This window comes from Aquila chrysaetos, chromosome 6 (genome assembly GCF_900496995.4).
Source record: "Aquila chrysaetos chrysaetos chromosome 6, bAquChr1.4, whole genome shotgun sequence".
NCBI lineage: Eukaryota > Metazoa > Chordata > Aves > Accipitriformes > Accipitridae > Aquila > Aquila chrysaetos.
In genome coordinates this window covers 17,982,606-17,999,379 of record NC_044009.1, presented here as the reverse complement: position 1 = coordinate 17,999,379, position 16,774 = coordinate 17,982,606, and the positions used below count along the sequence as shown (strand labels likewise).

General features: G+C 37.2%; 1 protein-coding gene across 5 annotated transcripts in view; it reads right to left on the bottom strand.

Annotated features, from left to right (window-relative positions):
- The window catches only part of GULP1 (GULP PTB domain containing engulfment adaptor 1), a 165,505-nt gene that overhangs the window by 83,431 nt on the left and 65,300 nt on the right, over positions 1-16,774 (bottom strand). For all 5 annotated transcript variants that reach the window (XM_030018370.2, XM_030018372.2, XM_030018371.2 and 2 more), the window contains exon 4: positions 3,261-3,348. In XM_030018370.2, coding sequence (XP_029874230.1) covers positions 3,261-3,348 — 88 coding nt within the window. The remainder of the gene's footprint in view (positions 1-3,260; positions 3,349-16,774) is intronic.

Here is a 16,774-nt window from a genome sequence, read left to right as displayed (position 1 = left end):
AAGATGAACAGCTTGATTTCATTCAATTTGAGATTTAAGCATATCACTTAAGCTTTCAACTAAAATGACTATCAGACAAATAAAAATAATTACAACTAAAATACAAACATAAACTATCTAGGTTAGAAAGTCTGGTTTGTGCTAAATCTCGGGCAGTCAGAGAGGCAATGACTGTACCAGCTGTTTTTAAGGTTAGAGCACTCAGCACACCTTGTCAGTTGAAGTGGCTGTTTCGTGCCCAAACCACGGCCCTCAAAAATAAACTTACACTAAGTACTTGCTCCAGATATGATATCTGCAGTACAAAATTCTCCTGCAAAATGAAACACTGGTAATATTGAAAATGGGGGTCTGTGCTTAAAGACCATTGCTCTGATTTAGGACAAACCTGCTGTTCCCATAATACAGACTCTCTCAATACACATAAACACTCATGTCAGACATCCTATCTATGGGAAACATTTTTCTTTAAAGAATCAGGGTTAACTTAAAAAATAACTCATTTCCTTTCTCTCCTAGTGACTCACATTCCCTTTGCAATTCTTTTGTGAAAGCACAGGTTGCTATCCAGGCTCCAACAGCTTTAAAAAAAAAAAAAAAAATATATATATATAATCAAGAAAGCTTGATTTTAATGCTTTCTTCTTGCTTTCTCTACCAATGTCTGTCAACGATGAAATCACTTACTGAACACTTAGAAGGAAAGTTTTATTGCTTGAATCAGGTGATGCCACAAGAACAGATCTCTTCAGCAACTACAGCACAGTCCTAGTCACTCCAGTCACCAGCTTATCCAGTTCAAGAAGATAAGGAGCTATGGCACTAGCTACTATCCTCTATATGCATTGTATTAAAAGGCTAGTATAGACTGATCGTGACAATGAGGATTAGGGGACACTTATTCTATAGATCTGCACAATTCAGACAATCTTTGGCTATTATGAAAGTACCACCTACATCTGTTTAAATTCCCCTCACAATCCTATTTATTTGAGACCGTTGTTTATGTAGCTCCGAGGTAACAGACTGATGCAAACTTGTGATTAGCACAAACCCTACCAGCAGAGCCACCAGGAGACTAATCTGGATTTAGAGAGAACTGCTAGGGAAGTCATGGCACTCATGTAGTTAACTCTTCAAAATATCCACGCTCTTGTGAACACAAGAAACCCACAAACAACCCCACCAAACACAGGCATGGAAATAGTTTTATCTCTGAGGTCTCAGAGTAAAATCAGGAAATACTATAAAGGAAGTTCAGCAATTGAACGCGTTTGAACCTGTTCTTAAATGCAATTATTACACACGAATGCTGATACAGCCAAGCTTTTCTGAACTTCAGTTGGAATGAAAAATATGTATTTTTTACTCATTCTTGATGATTGCTTAACTGAAATCTGCGTTCTTCCTAGGATATGAGAATGGAAATGTCGTGTGCATTATTATGAGTAAAAAAACCGGATGACAGTATTTAATTCTTCTGGTTGCTCAAGTTCTAAATCATTTTTAAGAATCCACAATAATTGCATTTCATTGTGCCCGACAGATTCTAGCTTCTTTTATGATACTTTTTTCTTGTTGAGGTAAAGAGAACAGCACACAAAATCAACTGAACAACAAAGTAAATGTCCTTGAATACACTGAAATTCCAAGAATTTAGGTGAGGTCAGTAAAAATTTTCTTATGAAGAAGTGAAAACAGAAAGGAATGAATCCAGACCCCTCAAATGATCCCAGATACCTGAGGATACAACTTCACAATTTGACCATAAAGGCAAGATGCAGACACTGGCAAGGGCAATGAGAATTAGTGAAAGAGCATTTTAGTGCTCTGGGTGCAAGTCAAAACACCAAGGAAATATCCCATAAAACACAACTGGTCTGTTTCTGAAACATGGCAGGCCAAGTTTCAAACATCATCAGAAGTCATTAGAAAAAAAGGAAAAAAAAATTATATGGTCACCTAGACAAAACAAAATCTACAAAACCCAAGCTTCTTTCCCAGTTGTGATAAATCAATCCACAATTAAACAATATTGAAATGGTCTCTCAAATTATTTGCAAGAAGCTAGGCAACACCATTAAGCTGGTAGATACAGATCTCTTGATAGAGGTGTTAGAAATATCTACACAAGAAAATACATCAGTGTTTTAAGAAGAGCACGGGCTATGGATTTTAGCTTATTTCCTCAGCATCCATCGTGCTACTGGGGTTTTAAATGATCCTTCATCTGCTTTTGTACCCTTCGTGAATAAGTGTCTTCCTTTTGCAGCCAAGCTACATGTGCTGATATTCTGGACTACTTATGTTATCTCGATTCATTTTGCTTTAACAAGTAAATGTACTAGACATGCAAGGATGCAGTGATACTATCATTTCGTGTTGGTATAAGGTATGGCAGATTCCTTTTATTTACAGCTTTGGTACTGATACCAAAAGCAGGAATTCTTGTCACATAAACAAGACACGCTTACTCCAATTGAATTTACACCTATTTATTAAAGCAGGAGCTCTAGCTCAGTGTGTATCACACTTCAGGATTGTTAGAAGAAAACATGAAAAATAAAGAAATTGGACGTACTGAATATTTTCTACGTTAAAAACAAATGGGGAAAAGAGCAACAAAGCTATCAGTAAAAAAAGCTGCATCTCTAATGCTCCATCTAAAAACTTATGTTTAATCATAAACAGACCATGAAAAGCAAATAACCTAGCCATGCCAGAAGAGCTTGAATCACTCTGAATATTTAGCGGTTTGATATTCTTTTGGAAAAAATACCATTTCCGATTGCTACAAATTCAGAATAGCATCTTAAAGCTAAGAGAAATTCTGCCGCATGAGATATTTCAAGTATATTAAACACGGTTTTCTAAAATAGCTTCTCAAAAAATAAGAACCCAATGAACATATATAATAAATACAGAAGTCACTAACTCTTTAGAAGTTCTAAAACCCTCCAGCACATCCTTTGGTGTGTGAAGGTGGGGGGGAAGTATGTGTATATTTTTTATACACACACACACACACTCTCCAAATAAAGAAAATATTATGAAATTCAACATGAGTCTTACAATCCAGAAAGCTCTATAACTATCAGACAACAATGTTTTGCTCTGTACATCTTATAGAAGGCTGCCCATTTCTATCTAGTTAATTAGATGTGATTATTTGTAAGTGCTTCCCTGTATAATTCTTGATATTCTAAAGAAATTATACAGGATATTTATGTCTGCCATGGACCATAAGCTAAATTACTTACCTTTCTTCCTGCTAAAAGCGCGATTCATGTTGAAAAATCTATTCAGGCAATGAAGTTTCAGGGTCTGTTTTTTCCCCCCCACTTCAACCTGCAGAACAATACACATAAGAAAACAGAAGAGTCCATTATTATATTTAAAGTTAGCTCATTATCTTCATATTAAAGGCAATGTAAATGATTTTAAGAATTGTGAAATAATTCAGAGAAATGAAAGGGAGATGTGCTTTGCTGAGGAAAAAAATGTAGAATTGCAATTTATGTCCAAATGTCCAGTGGTGCTTAAAACAGAAAGGCATTTTAAAGTTTTCTATGAAGCTCTTCTCACTGACATTTCATAGACACAGAGCAGATGGTATACGTACACATGAAGACAAATACTACACACAAATACGTTGGAAAGAAAGCTTTAAAATGAATACTGACTACAAGACTCCACAAAAACATTCAGTTCACATTTACACTGCCCTGTTTTGTGTCATTTAGGCTGTCAGATTTTTTCAGGCTATGCTTTCATCTTCACCTGGGCTTGACATTGAAAGCAAACAAACAAACAAACAAAAATCACAATATAAAGACTCTTCTTCACCCAGGGAAGAGTCTTATTATTTTTATCTTTATTATTTAATACTAAAAAAATTGCCTTCTATCAGTACAACTACCTCTGATTACACCTGACTGTACAGTAATTTCTGTATTTTCTTCACTTAAACACACTGATACGCTCTTAAATTCTTATCTTAATTTTTTATTCACAACATTATTTTAGAATTTTATTCTTTACCAACATTTTGCAGCCAAAAAAATTAACATCCAACACACCCAACGTTGTTCAAAACCATCCCATTTTGTAGTATAAAGATTTCCCTTTTTCAACTATATGTAAAGATATTCCCACCACTCCTTTCCATTCCGTTCAGATCTCCCAGCCAAGAGCTGCACCAGTGCCCATTCTCTTTCACTGCTCTCAAAGCAGTCCAGTCAAAGAAAAAAAAAAAAAAAATTAAGGAAAACAAGAAATTTTAAAAAAAGAAAATCAAAGCACTTGGTATCAGATTATCTTTGAAATCAGTTAGAACATTACCTTTGCTTTTGTTAAAAACAAAAGTTAAGCCAGTATTTCAAATATCAGTATCAAGATGACTGACAAATTCATTTAAAATACTTTATGCAGCTCACGAACACTTTTTGTGGTGCTTGTCCCTCTTTTTCAAATAATCAATTTCAAAACAAATTAAAGCAATTATATCCCAATTTCAATGTAAATAGATGATATTTTTCAGATTAGAACATGTGGGCAATTACAGCCAAAAAACACCTCCATTTTCTTTTCAAATAATCACTGATGTGGTAGGACTTCTCTTCCATACAATCCTGTGACAATGAAGGAATAACCTCTGTTTACCTAAACTACAGTGTAGTACCCTAGATGTGCAACCAACCAACATTTGCTCTTCCAAGTACATGTAGCAGATCATTTTTGTTTTACAGATTTTACTGAGTATTTAAGAATGGAGGATGCAATGAAATAAGCAAAGGTAGCAGGATATACTTTCCATCTAGTTATTTTGATACGAAGTCAAGAAACAACGCATTTGGTACACTAACACAGTGGCTCTTAACAGCAAAACTGCAGAAGCCTTACACGCACCCAACGGCCATTCCCGCTGGCCATCTTCACTACCAGCAGTGCTACACAGAAAGCCGTGGATACACAGAGGTCAGTGAAGACAGCCAACACCCATAAGGGCTCTGAAATCCTAGAAATGATTTCAGCAGCGCCAGTGGAATGGGCGATGGCATTACTTGGGGAATTCCAGTAAGTAATAGCTCGGTCGTGAGGGAGTTTCACCAAAAGCTGCCAATGTGCAAGTAGTTCTCTTCACAGGGAAGGCACAGGGTAGGACTTTCAACAGTGTAAATGACAACAAGCAATTCAGTTTAAATGAAGAAACAAGCAGTGAAGAACATTAGAATTTCAGCTGTTCAAGCAACTGACAAATTGTTTAGCTTAAAGGTTTACTTTCACAGGGAACGCAGGCAGCCTATTTTATTCACTTAAGATATATAAGCAATGGCAGAACTTTGTTCAGAATGTTCACCTTGTCAGTGAAGAAAACAGTTTTGAGTAAAAAGACAGAGTTATGATTTCCCTCTCACATACCTCTGGCAGTTGTCTTGCACAGCATTAGACCAATCACTTCAGTTCTCCTCCATGATAGAATCATAACATATCCTTTTTTGGAACCCTTTTTTTTTTAAATGGTATATTCCTGTCCTCATCCAAGAGACTACTAAGTAACATATTTGAGATGGCTTACTGAGTAGAGGATCTCCTAAATAAAGACTATGCACACATATCGTGAGGCTGTTGGCTGGCCACATTCCTAGACATTGCTGTTCAAGTATTTTGTTTAAAACACAGCATAACTCAGTATGTGTTTTTTCCTCATGTACAAGGACATACTACCATCAATCTACACTAATAAAAGCCAAAACTTGTTGACTACTTAACTAAAAATGGTCAGTATTTTGCCAAAAGTGCGTTCATAATTTCAGTTCCAGCAAAACCTCAATAGAACAAAATATGGAAATGGCTCAGGCAACAACTAGTATTAAAACACTTAATCAGTGTATGTCCATTTAGCATAGAAAATGTTATTAAACAGGGAAAGAAACACACTTAGCTATATGTAACTGCTTTTAAAATTCCTTGAAACTCTAATATGAACAACTTCTTCAACCTCTCAGATGCAGAAAAAGCAGATGGTTAAATGCCCCATAAAATTTTGCTATTTAAAAAAACCAACCCAAACACCACAAGGCTAATTTCAAATTCCTCGGTTGGGTTTGGGGCAAAAGGGTATTATCAGACTGTCGTAAGCAGCAAAGTTACGGTTAGATCTGTGATATCTTTGCTCACAATATTCCAACAGAGAAAACTATTAGGAACAAGTGAGCTGTTCTGTCATCACAGATGCTAGACAGGTTTTCTGGTAGAATATGATTTTTTTTTCTGACAATGCTTGACACACAACCGAATTGCAAAACAGTCTGTTAAAAGCTTGTAATGAAGTCAAAAGAAACGTAAATCAGAAAAACCCATTATGGTAGAGGGGACCCTGTGCAGAAGGGGGCAGTCCTTCCTATGAAACCACTTGTTTAGAAAGGGTAAAGCAGTTGTAACAATCAGAGGCATTCAGGAATAGGAATGTGAACCAAACCATTTTGTTACTCATCACTTAGGAAGACACACCTATATAAAGAATGTTCCTCCACCTTACTCCTAGGAGTTTTCTCCAGCTTTGTCCAGAAACCAGACCCTACTAGGAAGTAACAAACCTCCACGTGATTTCACAAAATGGTTAACTGACAAAATACGAAGAGATCTGACAGGTATAAACTAGGGAAATTTTGGGTTATATCAGGTTATTTCCTCTGGGGCAGAGAGAAAAGAGAGACAGAAAGAAAAGAGAGAGAAAAGCCTTAGAAAACCATTGTATTAAACTAACAGTAATAAAAATATAAACAACAACCAAACATCCTGGGCACACAACATTGTCAGTCTGAACAGCAACATGGGCATGTGGCATGCAGAGTTGAGTATTTAAGCTGCTGTATCGAACTTTAAACAGTAACAGGGGAAAGCAAACATCTTCATCTCCTTTTCCCTTTGTCTTCACTGTCATTAACCCCTTACTTTTCATGGCGAGGTGCTTCTTGCTGTGAGGAGGAAACTGCAAAATGGCAGGGGTTGCAAAGAAACAGCGGATTTGGCGACTGAAGCATTTGTAGGTATTTGGACTGGGGGGTGTGAGGGTGGTAAGATTTGAAGCCGAAATCATCATCTCCATAATTACTTTTTAACACTAACGATAATGTTGGTTGCTGTCTTCTATGCTTTATGTAGCAAAGGAAGCCAAACAAAGGAAGTGGAGTGGCAGGCTTCCAGCTTCCAACACAAGCAACCGCAGTCCTCCCTTGGCTGCTGAAACAACACCGAAGCTTCCACACAGACATCTTTAAATGCCTGTGGGCTCCTTCAGAAATGTTGTGTTTTGGTATGTTTTCTAAATTTAGAGCTGTCTCAGTCAAGCCAAGAGAGGGAGTACTTAGGAAGGGGATGAAACAAACCACCAGTGTAACTGGTCACATTTGTCTCTTCTTTGCTCTTAAAAATTGGGTATTCCTCAGGATTTATTTGGGGTTCCCCCCACCCCCAGCCAGTCCCTTGGAATGGCATGGGCTATAACAATTACCTGGGCTGAACCTTTTTTCATGTATCTCTTTTGCATTCCACAATGAATTCTTCCAACAAAACCTCCCTAAAAGCCCCAACTTGCACCCATCCACTCCCTTTAATAAATAAATAAAAAAAACTAACAAAAAAAAAAAGTCCAATCTGTCCCTTCCCTCTCAAAACACACAGAGTTTCCACACAGAGCCAAATTTAGCTTCAGAGGATCTGAAGATTCAGATTCTTTCCCCTCTCAGACCCCAGCCTTTCAAGCATACTGTATTAACGTTTCTTAAAGAATGAAGCACAACATGTCTTAAACTCTGTTTTCAAAAGGGCCGCAGCACACAGGAATGTGTGATTCATTGACTTGCAATGAAACTTAGGCTTATAAAGTTACTTCTGAAGGTAAGATGAGAAACGTCGGAATATGGTTAACAGCTTTAAAATTCTTTTTCTGAGTTAGACCAAAACACGATGAAAATATTGTCCTGATATGACTTGTTACATAATGAAGGAAAAAATTATGATAAAAGGCTACATTAAGTGATATACAAAACCAAATAAACATCATCATAATCATGATGTACTTCCCTTCCTTTTGTATGACAAATAACTGAAACACTAACTTGCCACAACATTTTCTCCTCTGAAACAGTAACATCGTAAGAAAAAGATGTTGACACCTCAATGGACTGAAATCAGTGCAGACCCAAACCTGCACTCACATGCAGCCTTTCTTAATGTTTAGGAAGCAAGCAGTTCCATTCATGGTTATGAAAATATGTGTGTCCTTTAAGATTGTAAGCGATAATATAACAGTCTATAGGAATATAAACCACAACCGCATTTAAACAGAATTTAGTGCTAGAAAAAATTGCAGGAAAAATATCTCTTCAAGATGGGCTTCACCTAAATTGAACAACTTTGTCAGCTGAGTTCTTAGCCTGTGCTTGGGCTTTTTAATTGCACAAATGGAGTATAAAGGAGAACGTTCAGTCACTGAAAAGTGTTACTTTTAAAGTTTTATTAATCTCCACATTTTCAAAAACATTCTTTAGCCAGAATCAAGTGGCAGGCACACTTTCTGGCTGGAGGCAAATCTGCAGAAGTCCAAAGTTAATTTTTGTATTTTTTAACACGTGCAGAGGAGGGGGGAAAACTGGTCAAGAACTGCTCTTCTATCTAACTCTCTCATCTCCCCACTACCAAAGGATACCGTGCTGTTGAGATGATGATATTCTCACTAGGGCAGAGCTCAAACAAGAGCTGTCAGCCTGCAGAGCTGGGCCCTAGAGCCTGCAGCGAGGGAGACACAAAAGCGAAGTGACCAGAGCCATCACCGGGGCTCACCGAGTGCAACTGAAGAGATGACAGAAGCAGTCTGGCAAATACCAAAGCAGCTGGAAACCACATCCCTAAAACATAGCTCACCTTCCAATATGCTCAACCTCCTACTGTGAACGGGATGGGCTGAACACCCTAATCTGAAGGCTAAAAATATTCCTCCAGTCTGACAGAGATCACAGCCCCTGTTCTCCACAAGCTCCTGAAACCAGCTGGAAGGTACAGAAGAATCACACATGCACTATTTTTTTTTTCCTCTCAACCAGTATAAGCCTAGTACCATTGTAACAAGTATTTTTCCCCCCACAGCAAGAATTCCTTCAGAGCACAGGTAAAGCATTTCTCAAACAGTAGATCAGCCAAAGCTAGAGGATTATTTGCAGAAACTCTGAGGACAAGCAGACAGTAGTGTTTTGCTATAAATACCAACATCAAAGAGAGGCCAGGAACCAGAAAAATCTATACGAAACTTATGCAGTTCATACCAGTTTCCAAAAATTTCGGATAAGTGGCTTTTTACTCTCCCATTTCCTAAAAATAACCTGCTCCTTTCAATAGGAAAAAAGAAAATACAGATGAGTAACAGGTGACAAGGGGATATCACCGAGACATCTAACAGCAAAAATAACTCCTTAGGCAAGGTTACTACTAACTTTTGTTTTACAGCAAGAAGAAATATCAACATCAAGGAACATAACAAGAATAAATTTCACTGTTAAAGTAGAAATCTGAAGAAAACGTGTTTAAAACTGCTGCAAGCACCAACAAATCCTCAGACAAGTTGCTAATGACACAATCTTAGGAAGAAAAGAGAAATACAAAATTCACTTGTTTCACAAAAATATTTCTCTAGATATGGCTTTGAAAGCATCAGAAAACATATGTTAAATTTTAAAAATATTTCATTTTTTCAGCATATTTATTTGTAAACAATTATTTTGTATTATGCTTATCAATGATTATGCTGATATGTATTAGTGGATTACATTACTCACGGAACAAACTGAAGTTTGTACTGTCCAAACAAAAGGAGTAATTTTAAACACAGCAATAATCCCTTCTTCCCCAACTTGTTATATTTTGCAAGAAAAATCAATACTCGTCTCTTGTTCACTGTGATAAAATAATCGTAACAGGATACAACAGGAGCTTCCTTTTTCCTCAAATCCACAAGCACCAGTGTCCAGTGAAACATGGTGAAGGATTTCAGTCATGTCAGTCTAATTTTTACTCTGCTGTACAAGAACTTACAGATGTCAGACTCTTAGAGCCAGTAGAAAGGCTTTATATATGTTCTCTCTCAAACAACTCAGGCACTTTCATCTGCTTCCAAAAGACAGACAGATGGCAAACATCTTGCTCACTTGCAGACAAAAGAGTCTGTATTTGACATCCCATTAGCCATTTGATCATCTATATGGAATCTGAACAAGATTTTTGCCTGTCCCACTACTTTCAGATGGATGATGGAGAGCCTGGGGAGCATTGTTAGTGTTTTGGTTTCAGCCGCAACAGAGTGAGATTCAGCCACGGGCTCCAGCATGAAAAGGTAAACATAGAACAGCACTTAAAAACAAAACAGTTCTGATAGAAGGGATACTGGATTCTAGAGCTTTTTGACTCGCAGCATGAATAATTCTCCAAAATTTTACACACAGTTGTTGCTTGGATGGATATATACAGTTACAAGGAAAGATATGTCCCGACACTGAATATGGTTACTTCTGTGTTGGCATCATCCTTTCTGCTCTAATTGCTCCATACACAATCTAGAGAAGCTATTTATTTAATTACTGGCAGATTATTTTCAAACCTTTCATTTCATTTTCTTGGGGGGCTGGAGGAGTGGGGGCATGTGTCGATAAAAAAAAGTATTTGAAATCTTCAGGTTTCCAAACAATAGCAAATTCTTGTTAACCTTCTGACATTTTTAAGGTTATGCTTATTGTATTCATTGCATTTTCACAATCACATTGTAAAAAGTGTCACTAACAGAAAAGGCAGAGATGGAAAGACTCATTAGGTATTCTAAAGGTGATCTCCAAAATAAAGCACAACAATTTTAGAAATAACTTAATTCAGTTCCACTTACAATGAAAAGCTCATCATATTTAGCAGATCCGTTGTAGAGGTACAGCAGTTTAACAAAAGGTATTTTACTACTCTACCAAAGTATATTTGGCCAAACTTGAAAAGTGCATTAGACATACCATTGTGCACACATGCTGAAGAGGTCCCATAAGACCACTGTACGTGCTTCCCTCAATGTGCATTAAACTTAATTGAAGTTCAAAAGCTGATAACTGATGTTCAAAAGATGATTAAGAGGAAGTGAAAAACCCAGATGTCTGTTTAGACAGAAGCAACCAGGGAACAATCAGTAAGAGAAGAACGAGCAGAAATGTGCCTGCGTCCCCCCCACCCCCGTATTATCTTTGCTCCTATACAGACTTCACAGTACACACTAGATGTTTTCTCTGCTGCAGTCCTCTCTCCAGGAGGTCAACAGGCTCGCTCCCATTTATTATAAATGCAAAATGAAAGAAAGAATCACCCTTTCCCCGTGACCTCTGAACTACGACACTACAAAAGGTTTCATAACTATTTGAAGTCATAGTTGGGGGGGGGGGGGGGGTTAATTCTTAAAGCTTTTTTGGTTTGGGGTTTGGTTTTTGGTTTTTTTTAGTGTACAAGATCAACACAAAATTAACAGAGATCATCCTCTTATGGAAATGAGGAGTACCTGCTAAAAAGTTATAATCGTGTCAAAAGTGGGGGAAAAAAAAAAAAGATGATATCATTATTTAAACCTATTTATCTGCAGGACTTCAAGTCCGTACTTCTATACCTTAAGTAATTTGAGGACACTTGTTCCGCAACTCTCCCTCAAAGGAGAAGCAGAACCCTGTATAAATTCTAGGCATATAGACTGCTATGCAGAGTGTATATATACTTGCTTTCTTATCTTTCACAGTGCAATTCCTATGATCACTTCCCTCACAGTGCTGAAGGTCACATGTTGAAAAAAATCACTGCCACACAAGTTTCTAGAAACTCATTTTCTCATAACCAATTTGTTCATATATCACATACTTCTGAAGCAATGGCATACAAAAGTGTCATTCATTTAACAAAAGTTTAAAAAGTGTCATTCACTTCACAAAGACTTTTAAAATCCGAGATACTGAACACAACCCCTTACTATTAAAGTCAATAGATTTCTCATTACTGTTAATTCATTCAGAATCTTTGCTTTAATTGATTAGCCTCGAGGATAGCATTAAGTTGTATTTATACAGATGAGATGGGCTTTATGAAGTGACTTCAACAGTTTTTAAAATTGAGAAAAGTTGGCAATATCCATTTTGTCACTTCTACTAAATGTATCTCAGAGTGAGTATCTTGAAAACTAGATTATACTGGTTTTTATGCTTTATTGTACTACATTCCTTTAGCTTGTCTTCTTTAGCCCTTCTGAATACATTCTGAAGAATCTAAACATTTTGACGAGGATATGATATGAAATTAAAAGCACAGATGTTAAACTGACACAAAAGCATGGGAAACAATATCATATTTATGACAAATTAATCTCCTCATCTCTGTCTTGTAGATCAGTTATGTGTTCAAGTAAGTCACTATAACGTGTATTAAGGAGAAACATTCAGATTTTGCACACTATTACGGTTATTATTAATCTTATTTTGAGACTTTGTCAACTGATCCATCCTAGAGTTAGTAGAAATTACTGAGATACAGACTACTACATAATAGAATTTCCAAGCTAGAAAGACTTGAATTTCTTCAATTTTCCTGGATAGGAGTGCTCTGTATCTTTTAACACAGCTGGGACCAAGGAGGACAAATAAGTTTTTAAAAGCATGACAGATTAGCAACTTTAGACTCAAACATTCATCGCATCACACACAGAATGAGACTGGCTACTTGGGACTGGGAAGACACGATTCCAGTCCCTGCTCCAATTAACTTCCATGTAGTTGAAACATGCTGCAAGTCTAACATCATGTTCACAGTTTCTTCAGCTTTCCACAGAAAAACCCTCAGTGGGCATCTCCAATATCTGGGGATGAAGGAATGTCTTCTCCTGTCCTTTACAAGCATACGATACTTTGACAATGATCCTTAAACCACTACACAGAGCAACTCACTCCCCAGGTTGGCACCAATCTGTGCCGAACCTCCAGAACCAGAGGAGAGAAATAAACACAGGTCATCCTCCTAAGTATACAGAGAAAATTCAAACAGCTGCTAAGAGCAGATTCAGTGACTGATCCCATAACTCAACTACTGGATGTAAAAAAAGAGGGATGCAAAAAGTAGATACCAACACCTGCAATGTTTTCAAAGAAAGTAATTTTTAGGTTTTTCTCTCGAAAATTGGAAAAAAAAAAAGAAAAAAAAGAAAAAGAAAAAAAAAGAAAAAAACAATCCCCAAACTTCAGAAGAACAGTGTTTAAAAACCAAAAATAGACCCTTGCCAGAAAGTTTCCCATTGAATGGCTTAAAGGCCTATGCCAGGCATTTATTTTCCCTTTCTTTCTATACAGATCTGAGCTACCAACTCTGATCTATGGCTTCAGGTACAGCGACTAGATTTGTAAACACTGAAGCAAAACCACGACAGTTTCACAGCACCTCAGTCCTTTCAGAAATATAAGCTCCACTACCAAGGTTTCAAGAACCCAGCATATGGATTCACAGTGTATCAAATATGACCTCATTTAAACCAGATTTTCAAATGTATTTGTGCAAGTGAAGACCACAAGTTAATTGCACTTAAACTGTATTCATACATCTTTAACGTCTATCTCTGCCAGTAAGCACCAAGCACCTGAATACCCAGTGCTAACTTCTTTGGAAAGCACAGCTCGCAGGGGCTAACTGTTGTCATCCCGTATGAAGAGCAAAACTCCACCAGCGTGCATATATTCTTTCATGAGATCCTTGTAACACGCAGCCATACAGAATCTTCTCCTAGATAGCTATCAACAGACACCATTTTGAGAGAAGAAACCGCAGCAAAACCACAGAACTTAAAGTGACTCTCTACTGCATTCATGCACTTGAGAAAATGCTGCTTTCAAAAACCAAACCTAGGAGTCAGCTGGTGAGACAAAATCAGAACTATCAACATAAAACTGCACCCTATATCCAACTGTTACACCAAACTACATGCTATTCTCTCCTCCACCCTCCCCAAACAACATACATTGACATTGCCAATTTTATGAACCGTGCATAACTATTCAGATTACTTAAGTTACTTCTAGGACAATCACATACAAATAATACTGGCAGTTGCTAATGAAAATTAAATCACTGGATGGTTTGGATTCATATACAAACACAACTTCATGAACACTTCTTGAATACTGCTTTTCGGAAACACTTTAATGTTGCTATACAAAGAATCAACTATACAAGAGAGAGAGCTGAGCAACATACGAGAATTTCTGTAATAGGGAATAGTCATTATGGCCCAGTGCTATAAAAATCCTACTCAAACACACCACATCTTTAGCTACAGTTTTCTGCACTTTTCCAAACCCCATTCTGTTTTAATGGAAAACTTATGCAAGAAGACTCAAGCAAAGCTCATTCTTTGGAAATTGCTTGAATATATATGCACACGCATAGATGTGCACTCTCAACTGGCTCACTGATGGCTTGCAGACAAAACGGGCTGTTACTGAATTCTTACGAACCAATTTGATTCTGCCTTTAAAACCAAAAACATTTAAGTAGCTGTTGCAGAACAGCAACATCTAGGTCACTTGAGAAAAATTGTACTTCCCAAAGAAAGAAATCAGTATCTCAACAATACTGATGTAAACCACAACACAAATTTCTATATAAAGAAAAAAAAAAATAGTTCTGTTATGGTTGAGAGGGACAGAGATGAAAATCAAAATGACTAATTAGCAGTTACCTTGAGAACTGAAAGCATAAAGCATTACTTCAGCTAGGAGAGAAAATTACATGTGAAATTACTTACATGCCTTGATAAGCTGGAAAGGAACTGAAGAGGAAGCATTGTTTAAGCTGGGAGTAATGGAGACAATAAGTACTACAGTGTATTTGTGGACAGAAGTTCCCGATCGCTCTGCCAAACCTCTATGCTCCTTTTTCTTCACTTTGTGAGCATGCAAGCTCTAATTTGTTTCTTGTACCTATATTTAAATCTTTTTGGAATTCCACTGCACAAATGATTGCACAAAATTAATCTCACCTTTCTATTTCATCCAAGAATGTGTGTCTCTGCTAACTGGATTTTCAAAAGTGTACCTTGCTGGTCACAACTCAGTGATATTTTTCAAAAAAGGTTTAGCTTTGTGTGTTTAACCTTCCAGAAATTATCCTTTATTATAACCGGACACTGACTTCTTAAAGAAAGCACAGGAATTACTAATACCACCAATGTTTTTAAACTCCATTAAAATCAGAAGCAACAAGATGAGAGCATATTTACTATAGCAGCCAAATTAAAATATTATTTTCACTTTGTAGCTCCTTTAAAAGGAGAATATTGCTGAAACTGCCAGTGTAAGAGTTCTTTTCAAGCAGTAAAACCTCAACATGCTGCCACTGAAAACTGAATGGCTTTAACACCCAAACTAGAGTCTACACCAGTTAGCAGGTATTAACTTTTCAAATGTCATTAGAATCAAGCCAATGGGAAACAAAATGTATTTTGCAGTCTTTTAATTTACAATACATGTACACAACCAAACAGCAGCACTTAAGAAGAAGCCAAAAGGAAAAAATGTGATTTGAAGGCAACCTTAAACTAAAACAAATGAACCAACCCCTGAATTTCCTTCAAATTCTCTGTAGAGTTTCATAAGCCACCCCCATGGTCCCTCCCCCAGGGGAAAAAAATAAAGAAGTCAGAACTAATAAGCCAAAGCCAAAGTAATGCTACAGCTAAAATTGGTGTAACAACGGAAGGTAGTTGCTTGTGAATGCTGGGAAAGCTGCTTCCTGTCCCATAATGCACTTAGCATTTATGAAATCTTTCAACAAAGGATGTAGAACCATCTACTGACATTATGTAAAGTTTATAGGTACTCCTATGAGATTATTATCATTCCATCTTGTAGATGCATAAATTAAGACAGAGACACAATACATGGCTTGCCAATGTCACTGCAAGAATTGACAGCTGCAGTAAAACCCAGGACTTCTGAATTTCACATGCCTGTTTAAGGATGTCTCTAAACTTAAAATACTTTCTAGGAGTTATTCAGCACATTAAAATGGAGATATTTTCTTCATAAATTTTTTACAGCAATCTTAGACAGTTCCTCTTTAATTTACAGTTAGTGTAACATTACTACAGAACCAGAACGTAACTTTTCAAACAGAAGATCTCACTACTATTTCATTAACTGATCGCTAAGTGGAGGTTTCAAAGCCGAAAGGGAGAAGAAAAGTGGAACTACAAACAGGACAGTGTGCCAACTTCCACTAATTTTATGGCGCCATTCTTCATTTTATGACCAGTAACATAGCTAGGATCAACAAAAGGGGATGGATGACACCCCTACCTATTCCCCCCCTGCCCCCACTGTGCCCGTGGTACTACTGTGAATCACTGAATTTGTACATATTCAAGGCACTCACCATGGATTCCAGTGAAGCTCTACAGTAAGCTCACTCTCCTCACTATGCTTTTGGGATCCCTCACAGCAGGAGGTGTTCTGCCTCTCAAATAGTCCTAGCTGGCCATACAAGCTTAATGAATCCTTTTGATATTGATGGCATCTCATATTCCTTGCTGTTGCTCTGTGAACACAGGATAGTTCACTTGAGCAAGTTCTTTGCCAAATGATACTCTTACTTTTCATTTAAGAAATTTATATCCAAGGAGTTTCTCCTCCAACTGCCTGGAATAAAAGGAGGAGTGATTCAC